The sequence below is a fragment of the Thunnus albacares genome, chromosome 6 (genome assembly GCF_914725855.1).
Source record: "Thunnus albacares chromosome 6, fThuAlb1.1, whole genome shotgun sequence".
In the NCBI taxonomy this organism is placed as follows: Eukaryota; Metazoa; Chordata; class Actinopteri; order Scombriformes; family Scombridae; genus Thunnus; species Thunnus albacares.
In genome coordinates, this window is record NC_058111.1 from 15,407,885 (window position 1) to 15,419,831 (window position 11,947).

Sequence of the window (11,947 nt, forward strand, 5' to 3'; positions counted from 1 at the left end):
ATTAAATCCCTGCTTTGCATGACGCCCTTTTTCCATGTTTTAATTTAGCCTTGTCTATCTGTTGTATCCAGTAATTTTCTAGACGCCTTATTATGATACATCAGCATGCGCTGTGGTGCAGCCTGTAAACGCAGCATGTTGACTTCTGAGCATAAATTAAAGGCATATATCAAAATGCCCCATTAGGTTAGATGTATACACTCTTTAATGTGTCCAGCTCTTGCTGTCACTATTTTCTAGCATGGCCTGGACTTCTGACTGAGTTTGACACCCGTGGTATATACGATCAGCGTCAACAGAGCATGTCCTGGGGCTAAGTCTTACTCAGCCTTTATGAGTAAGAGTTTTCTGCTCCGCTTGCACAACTTTGGCGAGTAAACGGCAGAGAAACACAGTGAGAAAGAGAGAATGAGCATAGCTAATCCTTACAGTAATGACAGAATAATTAGCTTGCGTTAGGCTAAGTAATGGGTTGTAATTATATCATTTATTCTGTGTTGAAAGAATGTGATATAAAGCCTGCACAATGAAGGAAGAGGAATTGAGCTCAGTGGGAAGTAGGATGGAGCATGTGTAAGAGCTCAGGCTCTTTCTATTGATTGATCCAAACATCAAACGAACCACTGGAGTAATGGGGGGAGTGAAGGACAGCTAAAAGCTATTTGGAGCCTCCACTGCATAAAAGACTTGACCTGTTCCGCGCAGCCTACATATCAAAACCATCAAACAGCAATCAATAGACCAAAGCGGTCAACTCAACAAACCGTCACCCTACTAAAACATCAAACCCCCGGCCCAAGCGTCAGATGATAGGCTACACTCAGCTTATCCATTACCATCAGATAAAGAGGAGATAAAACACAGAGCCTAATCCTTTCATGTGTCGTGACAGCCACAGCAGCCTCCAAGGCATTCCTTCAGTCTGGCTCTCAAATAGTTTTATGGCGGAAGGCAGCCATTCAGTCAGCCAGCCAGCCAGTCAGGCTGTTCTGGTCTGTTTGTCTTATTTCACAGTTTACACGCTGTTTTATAGGTAGTTATTATGGTCACCATGGTGATGCCATACGTTTTTATGGTCTTTTGGTCTGAGGGCAGAGAGTGTAATAAACGAAAAAAACACACACACATGAAAACAAAGACTCACAAAACACACTCCTGCTGTGGAAAGGTCTCCTGTCCCTCCCTTCCTCCCTCCCTCACTCTTTATCAGTCTCACCAAATGCCTATCTCCCAGCTTTCTGCTTCATGTGAAACATGGATAGGCTAACTTAGAATTGTCCTCTCTCATTCCACATCTGGAGCTGATCAGAGGGCCTCCTGGAAGTTGAGGCCTCTGGGCCTATTAATAACCATACCGCTGAACTCAGGGTCAGACAGCAGTCAGCGGATGAGCCTGTGTCTACCAAACACATAGTCCCTTCCCCCCTTCCCCTTCCTCAAGAGGACAACTCTCACTTTTAAAAATGTGACGGCAGGCTACAGAGGTTAGCGATGTGCATCCAGTTTCATGCTTTCGAACTGGGGCATACAGTGACAACTCAAGCAGCAGCTCACAAATAAGTAAACAAAGACTAAAGGGTGAAGTCTTCTGAAACCCTAAACGCAGGTTGGTCATCTTTTAAAAATAAAACTAATACATGGGCATAGGAAAAACAGCCTGCGCTAATTGTCAGACAATTTTCTTGAGGTTTTTCTTTTTTCTTCTTTCCACGTCCACACAGCAAGTTCAAGTTCAAGGAGGCTAGACCTGTTAAAAGGCAAGACAGATGGTGAAGTCATCATCTGTTAGCTCTAAAGGTTAGGCCAGTCAGACAACCCAGGTCATACTGAGGTCTGCAGGGTCAGACCACCTCTGAACCCTGGCTCCAGTCTGACAGCTGCTCAGGTCAAAGGTCAGGGAGAGGTTAAGGTATCGTCTGAGGACATTCAATGAATTTAACAGATACAGAACAGTGTCACACGTATAAAATTTACCATGTTTCGGTAGACAAAGGCCTGGGCAATAAGTATTTTAATCTAGCATTAGGCAAAGCCTGCACAGTAATAATAGCAGGATGTAAGTGGTTAAAAAGATCTAATCTGATGCCCACTAACATTTAAATTGGTATAAGCAGACAGGCTTTTTTTTCCTGAAATGATTATACCTCAAAAACTGAAAATACCCATAAGCAGTGCCTTCAGTTTCTCAACCATTTCTAACTTCCTCTGACTGGACAAAGTTTCACCTGAAAACATAAAACTAAACCAGTGAATAGCAAACCGAACGCAGAGGAACAATTTGTTAAGCATAAACCACCCCCATCCAACACACACACACACACGCACGCACCTGTAAATACAGGGTAGTTGAATCATCATAATCGGTGGTAGTTTTCTGCTGAGCCCAGCCAGCAGTCTGTGTTATTTTTAGAGGGCTGACACAGAAGCAGGCCGTCCATTTACTCTGTGAGCTGGCAGGAGGACCATCACAGCTCTGGTTGCTTTTAAACTACCAAAATGGGAATGAGCTCAACATAAACACTGAAAAGGTGTGGACACTTACAGAAATGAAGTTAGCTAAGATCCAGAGCCATTACAGTTCCATTACTTTAACATTAGGCTCCTTATAACAAAAGGTTGTGTATGAAAATGCCAAATCCACTCACAATTACCGACTGGCCACTGAACAAAGGCCAGACAATCAATAAAACTCTTTACCTAATCTTACATCTATAAACTGGTGTTAGGTTGTCATTAAACCATCCAACATTTCTTCCTTTTATAACTGTGACGATAAATGTTTTAGTTTATAGGGGGAAAAATAGCAGCTGCTAGGTTAATACCGTAAGTCAACAGGACAACTTCCCAGTAGCCTGATAGGAGGATATTAATAATAATAGGATATGTGATTGTTTGCTCTATTTATATATTTCAGAAAGTTAAATGAGACAATTTACAAGATAATGTGACAAAATTAACGATAATCTTCTCCCCTTTGCTCTATTTGCACAAACTCTTTGTTTTTAGAATAATAAAACTCATGCAGTAGTAAATCCTGAATTAAGGGGCTACAAGACAAAAGAAAAAGGAGAGAGTGACAGCAACTGGAGGGAGAACTCGGGGTAAAGGTTGAAGGCTGCTCACATCTGATGTGACTGATGGGTTGAGCCTGAAGGCCGGCTATGGATCTAGCAACTGAAGCCATGATTGACATTGAAAATTACACAGAGTGAGCTATTAGCAGATAGCAAGCCATATCATAATTCAATCCCTACACCATCAAAGTGCACCAATATCATAATTCAATACCAAGAACCATTAGCCTGCAGCGCGCACCAATATCATAATTCAATCCTGAGGCCATCAGCCTTTGCCAATATCATAATTCAATACTTGGACCATTAGGACACGCCAATAGGCCTATTAGAATTCAATACCTATGGTCAATGATCTAACAGGACACTGATACTGGAGTCATGGGTTGACATGGGATAAGGTCTGCACCTAAGGATCCTCAGGCCTTATTTAGCCTAGACTCCTTGATAACAGTGAGATAAACAACACTAAAATTAGGTAGGGCAAGTGGTTCACCAATAGCTTGGCTACACCAGACGCTCAAGACCACAGAGTATTTGCTGTAGAAACAAATTTCGGCAGGCTCATGCAGCGGGACACATTTTGTGGAACAAAATGAAGCACTGCATTAGCTTCAAACTCAGCAGTGCACTCAGCCAAACTTGTCAAAATTTTTTCAAACACTGGCCCCCAGTGTGTGACCGTCTGCAGTTGGTCTAAATTATCACATTGTGGTACCTTGTGGAAATGGGACTCCATTTTGTTTTATGGTCCATTGCCTCTGTTTATATTTCCATGTTAACATCTTGTTTAACTCTTCAAAATACTGTAAATCTCATTGGGGCTCTGCTTGCTAGGTCATCAGAAATCTGCACCTTCACAACCAATCAAATGGTTTTGAAAAAGCTTGGATTTCCTCGACTGCTTTAAGACAATTTTTCACCAAAGTTGTTATTATTCAAAGTTATTCTCTCCACACATTTCTTCAGTTTGCTCACTTAACTCTAATCCTCATGTACTGCATGTGGAGTGTTAAATGACTCTGGAGGATGGAAAACACAATTAAGTATCATTTATTTCCTGAAAAATACAATCAACTACGTGAATGACAGAAAATGAATCTGCAACTATTTTTGACAATTGATGAATCACTTAAGCAGTGTTGCTGAACAGTCAGTTGTTCAGTTTACAACGCAAGAGCTGGAACATCTGATATATGTTCACTGTTGGTCGTACAAAATGAATTGTGAAGGGCGTTTTCTACTATTTCAGATATTTTACAGACCCAGTGACTATCTATCAATCAAGAAAATAATTGACAGATTCATCAATAATGAAAATAATCTTCTGTTGCATCTCTAATATAATATTTAGCTGCAGCCCAACTTTATCACACTGTACAACACATGTTGTATATGACAGTTATGAATAAAAAATTATCAGTTAAGTTTAGTTATTTGTACCACTGAAAACCAACAGGTACGGACTAGGTAATAAAAAGGTGGCATTTTGGAAATAGCTGAGAATATGTGGTTGACAAGTAAAAAATTAAGAACAAAAGCACGAGAAAAGAGTGTGTGACAGGATTGTTTTGCTGCACAAGAGACTGGATCTAAGCCCGCTGCTGGCCTGTATCTCACTGTGTGTGTGCGCATTCTTACTTTGCCAGTCAACTATGGACAAGAACAGACATCTTTTCCCTTGGGAATGCAAGATTTTTTGTTTACTGAAAACCTTAGGCTTAATATTACAAGATGAACAATAGACTATACAAGATTACATCGGCCTTGGAGGCACCGTTTCGAGTGGTTTTTAAATAAGGTGGACATCATCCTCAAACTCACAAGTGGAAACCGGCCAGTATATTCTAAAGTGAGCCTAAAGAGAAGTGTCCAGTCACTGAAGCCCCTGCTCTCTCTACTGGAATACAGAGCAGCAGAATAATGGATGCTTCTGTCATGAGATACGGTGAAACTCTATGATGCTGTAGGTGAGAGAGACTCCAAGTGGGTCTGTAAATAATGCCTGCCACTTGAAAACAGGTCTCTGGAAACTGCCCCCTGTGCTCTTGTTGCTGGTTGTTGGGTGGATGTTTTGTCTGTGTGGTTGTACTGCGCTGTTTTTCTAAAATATTACCACAACTAAAGAGCTGCGTCGTGATGGTGCGAGTTACTGATTCCACCTGGTAAACATACAGTACACACTCAGCAGTTTTACAGTCCAACTGAAACAAATTAGACTCTTATTTAGCACTGATTGGGCATGCCAAGGCATAAAATATTTATAAAATATTGGCTGTCTCACCCCTCAAAGACATTTTTATTTTTATGGTTTCTTTACGGTTATTAGCTTATGTGAGTGGAATGCAGATTTGTATAATTTGATATAAACAGACACAGAAATAAATGCTCTGAAATACATGTGGTCGCTTACTTAACTGAAAGTAAAACTTCTGAGGGGGCAATTTTTTTGGAAGGCTTTATATGCAACAAGAAAAACATAAGTAAAATGTGTACCTGATAAAATATATGTCTTTAGCGAACTCTTAATAAAAGAAATTGATAACTTTTAACATATAATTCAAATGGAATGCCGAACAATAACAACAATATAATTTGAGTATGTTTCAGAGCAGTAGAACAGTTACCAAGTAAAAAGTTAAAAAGTTGTATGAAAGCAGTAAATATGACTTAATTGTATCTTTCATCATACTATCCACCACTGTGTTACCATATTTATATTTCTCTGCTGTGAAATCAGTTGTCACAACAACAAGCCACAACAACAAAAAAATAACTCTACTGACCATCTTTGTGGTGTCAGTTGGCCCAGTTTTCTCAGCCTTGTGTCTAATCTCTGTATATAATGTAACATATAATAATAAGATATAACATACAATAGGACCAATACACCAACATAGTAATTAAATAATAATACTACTAAGTAATCTGATCAGGATTATTATTAAGGATTTCTATCATGTACATGGAGACAACGGATTATTTCATATCTAATATTATTTGCTTCTAATATTAACATTTGGACAATGTTAAACTACAGGTGGTTAAACATTAAATGTTTCAATGTTACTAAAGATAAAATTACACATCATGGAAACAGAAACAGATATACACTGCGCGCACAATTATTAGGCAAACTGTATTCCTCAGGATTACTTTGTACTCTTAATCAATCCATAATGTTATTGAACATCAAACCTGAATGTTTAACAAAGGAAAAGTGACAAATAACATTTTTGGCCTTTCAGAAATATTCAGTGACCAATATAGCCACCCTTCTCTTCAATAACTTGGAGTCTGTCAGTTTTCTTGGTCTGTTCACGATCAACTTTCGCTGAAGCAGCAACCACAGCGCCCCAAATGCTGTTCAAAGCTCCCTTGCTGTAAATCTCATGTTTGAGAAGGGCCCACAAGTTCTCAATAGGATTTAAGTCAGGTGAGGAAGGGGGCCAGGTCATTATTTGGTCATCTTTGAGGCTAGCTAGCCAAGCAGTGGAGTACCTGGATGCATGTGATGGAGCATTGTCCTGCATAAAGATCAGGGCCTTCTTGAATGTTGAGGACTTCTTCCTGTACAACTACTTGAAGAAAGTATCTTCTAGAAACTGGCTGTAGGTTTAAGGAGTTGATTTTCAGTCCATCTTCAATCGGGAAAGGTCCAACTAACTCATCCTTAATGACAGCAGCCCATACCAGTAACATTACCCCTCTTCCACCTTGCTGGCGCCTGACTCCAAGTGGTGCCCTGTGTCCATTAGTGATCCAGCTCTGGGCTCATCCATCTGCTGTATCGAGAGTCTCTCTCATATCATGTCATGGCCCAATCTTGACGCTTCAACTTGTGAATTTTATTCAGCGGTGGTCGTGTTTCAGCCTTCTTTACCTTGGCCATGTCTCTGAGCACTTGACACCTTGTGCTTGTGAACCCAGAACTGGTAGGCTGCAGTTCTGGGATACGGTGGCGCTGGAGGATGACGTGTTCCTGGTAGCTTCACGTTTAATTCTTCTCAAGTCATTTGCAGTTAATTTGCGCCTTTTATTCTCCATGCATTTTTTTCAACCCTGTTGACTATTCACAACAAAACGTTTGATTGTCCGGTGGTCACACCTCATTAGTTTAGCTATTTCAAGAGTGTTGCATCCGTCTGAAAGGCCTTTTACAATTTTTGACTTTTCAGTGTCAGTTAAATCTTTTTTTGGCCCATTTTACCCGAGGTAAAGAAGCTGCCTAATAATTATGCACACCTTAATATAAAAGGGGGTAATCACATTAGGCCACACCCTCCCTCATTACACAAATACATATCATCTGAAAATCATTAAATCCAATAAAGTCTTCATGTTTATATGGTTTGGAGTTGGAAAATGTGCATAGAAATAATGATAAAGTTAGAATATTCACTTGCCTAATAATTGTGCACACAGTGTATTTCTATGTTAAACAGACTTCCACACATCCACACCTTCAAGAAACATGTCTTGTTTGTCACACACTTTTGCATAAAGCCTGCATTGAGAGCTGCTGATTCTATCTGTTTGGGTACCCCTATTTTTAGACTTCTATTAAGTGCTTTTTATCTTTTCTTCAAAACATCAGATAACACTGGTCAAAATTTATTTAATTTATTTCACCACACTATGGTAAAAAATTGTTTAACAGAATATTCAGATTACGACTCTTGAGCAGCATAAAAATGTACTTTTTGTGTTAAATTGGGAGAACTGAGTCTTGTATAGACACTCCCCAAAGCAGTGAGAGGGCGAAGAAACTGAGCCCAAGTGTGACGTACACTGAACCACTGAGGAGTTAGGGAGTATGGGCCTCCACAGAGAATTAGACACTGATAAGGTGTATGAAGAGAAGTTTCTTAAGTTTTTGAGTGCTGCACATTCCTCTCCATCGTACGGAGCGTATCCTTCGTACGGATACACTACCGCCTCTTAGAAAGTAGGATGACATGGCCCCGACCAAAGTAGACCGAGGGCAGACCAAAGACCTGACATGCACTCGTCCCTCTCTCTGACTCATGCTTAGTCGCTAAACACCCACCAACACACAGTGAAACCTCAGTCTCAATGCCAGGTTTTGTCACTGGGCAGAGAACCGGTTGGCTACAGTAAAAGCATGACGTGATGCCCCTTCCTCTATGCTCCCCCAGCCTGTGCAGCAACAGAGGGGTAAAAATATCCCACCAGTGAGTTCAGACAACCAGCTCATAAATTAACACTAAAACTCCTGCAGACAACAGCGGGCCAGTCGCTGAGAGATTTAAACCACTCAGGTTGCCACTGACCACAGCTCTGGGATCAGTTTACAAACCCCTTTTCCTAAATTAACCCATTAGGAGGTGGTGAATAAGAACGAGCTCTAGATCAGTTTTCATCTAAGTCACTGTTTAGCCATCCGCTAACATAGTGAACTATTTTTCAAAATGGCTCTAGGGTGCTTTGTTCCAGGAAATGTTATGAGGTGAGATGTAGGCTATTAGGCTTAAATTGGGAATTGTGTATAACGGAAAGGTCTGTTCCTAATTTTCCAAGCTTACCCCCCCCCAAAAAAAATAAAGTATAGGTTTAGGCTCAGCTATTCACTCATGTCTTATTAAGGCTTGCCTGTAATGAAGCGCATCTCTCATCGCTCTCAAGTAGGAAACACAATGTTCCAGCAAACTGCTTGACTGGGTCAAAAAAAGAAAAAAGGGAAAAAGAAAAAACAACAGGAGAGAAGAGTGATGATCCCCTCTAAAGAAATTCAACTCTGTAATGGACGGACAGGGATTACAGACGTTAAAACCTCCTCCATCTGTAATTCACTGTCACCCTGCCATCTCTGAATCACTGATCCATTTTGCAAGTGTGCGAGACCTTGCTAAAAGCATCACTGTTGCACCCATTTGTGTTTGTAGTGGTGGTGGTGGTGGTGGTGGTGATGGGGGGGGGGAGGGAAAAAAAAGACAAGTTAACAGCTCGCTGTGCTGTTTCAAAGCACTCTCTGTCCTGTAACAACCACCTAGATAGTTTCTCACACAGGGAATGGGACACACTGATCAAATAGGATTTTAATGAACATCAGCAGTTGGAGCCTGAGGAATAGACGCTATGATGGCTTAAAGCTACTGACATCTAGGTTGGGTTGGATTTTCATCATCAAAGAAACGCACACACATACACACATAAGAAAAAAACATTTCTTTGCTGGTGCCTCTCACGCAGACAAAACAGACTGTGAATCCAAGTGCACACTGTCCATTCAATCACAAGGAAGAAGAAAATGAGAAAGCAATCGGCTGACAAGGCCATGTGTAGACCATGATCATATCATGCTAACCCCACATTATCCTCAGAAGACGGATAAGGGAAAGAAAAAAAAAAAAGTTTCTTCTCTGAAGGCTTTCCTCTAGGAGCCTCTCAGTGGGAGGGAGAGTAAATAAGATGTCATCAATAATAGACAGTGAATGTTCTGAGCAGTTCTGCGCGCACACACACACACACACACACACACACATACACACCAGCTCCAACTGATTCCTATCCTGCAGACAGGCCTGCCAACCGCCAGCCTTTTTGCACACGCTCAGATTCACTGTCCTGACTAATCGCTTGTGATAGGGGCCTTTGCCATAATTACCCAGGGCCTTATCACAAACTTATGCGATGCATTTTTCATGTCCTGGCTGCTGGCAGTGCCTTCTCTGTCCGTGCTGGCAGTCAATCTACGAAAAAGACTGATCTCAGACAAATTCACACACACACACACACACACACATACACACACACACACACCAGTTCAAACAGGGAGAAATGGGTGAAAGCAGGGTGAAGGGCCAGAGAAGAGAGAGGAGAAAAAAATTAAAAAGGAGGGGAGGGGGAAGTGAGAGAGAGAGAAAGATTGAGGCAGGAAGGGGGTGGGAGATAGATAGTGAGGAAAGAAAAGAGAAAGCAGTCTCAAATTTTTTTTTACATAATGCATGAACAAGGGGGCACGAGTAGGAGGACCAAACAGGATCAAATAAATAGGAGAAGTGAAGCCTTGATGATGTGGCATAAGTGCAACACAAAGCCCGCTGGGAAGACTAGTTCACTGTCCTTTTGTCTACCCAGTCATAGGGGCATCATGACCTAAATAAAAGTTTAAATCCCAAGCCTGTGTGATTTGGTAAACTAATGTATGAACAATTGGGCTAGCCTACATAATGCAATCTTATGTTAATGACGACGGCAACTGGGCTACTAATATTCATAAATTGTGATTTGAAATTCAGCAATGCACGTTAAATGCCACGGGAAAACACAACAGTGCCATTGTCTACATGTCTTGTGATAGGTCAAACACGCTCTAATATACACAGGCTATATTCACTCACTGAATAGGCCCAATATTTTCCTCATATCCTTTTACAGTGCCATGGATCTCCTCCGTGCACGCCGAGATTAGTGGCGTGCGTGAGACTGGGACATTTCTGGAGTTCATCATAATCAACAAGGTCACGATCATATATATATACACACATATATATATATAAATATACATATACATACACGCGCACACATATATATATTTATATGTATAATATATATAATTTAATTTTTTGTACCGCGTCAACAAACTGTCCCGTCCACTTTCACAGACGTGGCAACGGCTGTAAAAAAAAAAAAAAAAAAAAAAAAACTCACTGTGTATAATTGCCGTCAGGGGAAACCAAAAAAAAAAAAAAAAAACGGCCGAGTTGATCAACCATAGAGGAGACGACTTCAATATAAACTGCTTCAAAAACCGTTAGCCGATAAGGTTGCTAATGTTTTCATTCGCGTTCAAGTAAACTTACCGATTTGACAGTTAAAGCGGAAAAAAAACACAACAAGCAAAGCGCTGTTGTGTGTCTGTGCTGCCCGTCTCAACGGCTGGTGTCACCACAGCGCCACCGTATAACGAGTCGCACTTATTTTTCCCCCAAATTATCCAACCTTACCGCGGCTAAAGCGTCGGGCTAACTACGGCTACTCGCTCCGGTAAAAGTTGAAGAACACGCCATAAAGACAGCTAACCGAAAGCTTTTCGCCAAAGCCCTGCCGTTTTGTTGTTATTTCGGCGCATCCCCGCGGCGTCGCCCCGGCTTGCCCAGTTGCAGTGTCCGATCGATGTTGAATTGAACAAAGAGGATCAATTTCTGATCAGCGAGAGGAGCCACTTTCATCAATGTGAGGAAGAGGTCTTGAATTCTCTTCCGAAACACCTACGAGGCGGCCGCCGAAAAAACACAAAACACAGCCCCCCTGAAAGACACAAGACAGCCGAAGCGAATAAAGGGGTAGACGGTTTAAAGAGAGGTTGAACTGACCTGTAGTTGTTGTAAGTCAAAGCGCTTCCAATATTGAAACATCGATCCTGCATTGGCCGCCATCTTGAGACATATTGAGACAGGAATGAGATGCTGATAGAGAGCGCGGGGGTTGGAGTTCAGTGGAGAGGACCGGGTGGGCGGAACACCCGGAGCGGATCACGTCCACCACTCACTCCGGTAACAGCCGGCGTACGGAACGGAGTCAGCACACAGGAGTGTTGCCTTAATAACGCCATTATAATTGCTTAAATAGCATTTTATCAACATTCAGATATTACAGGTAAACAACCGAACTGACATTAGATGACTGTTAATTTTACTACGTCGAAATACGCTAAATTGTAGGTGCCAGATGAGCCCACGTTTGATCTTGTGGTTTGTTTTATTTATTATTTAAAAAAAGGAGCAAAGATCATACAAAAATAATGCCAGGAGGCTACTTGGAAGCCATATCTAAAAAAGAAGAAGAAGAAGAAGAAAAGAAATCCCACACACAGAGCGTTCAACCAATGTTTCCTCTGAGCTGAGTGT

The 11,947-nt window shown here is 41.2% G+C and overlaps 1 protein-coding gene across 5 annotated transcripts in view; it reads right to left on the reverse strand.

The window, feature by feature from the left end:
* cux1b (cut-like homeobox 1b) overlaps positions 1–11,542 on the reverse strand; it is a 63,065-nt gene extending 51,523 nt beyond the window's left edge. For 3 of the 5 annotated variants that reach the window (XM_044355304.1, XM_044355303.1, XM_044355302.1), the window contains exon 1: positions 11,414–11,542. In XM_044355304.1, the coding sequence (XP_044211239.1) occupies positions 11,414–11,476 (63 nt within the window). In that variant the 5' untranslated portion in view covers positions 11,477–11,542. The remainder of the gene's footprint in view (positions 1–11,413) is intronic. The other 2 variants (XM_044355308.1, XM_044355306.1) reach the window with 1 other exon arrangement.
* Between the last annotated feature and the right edge of the window lie 405 nt (positions 11,543–11,947).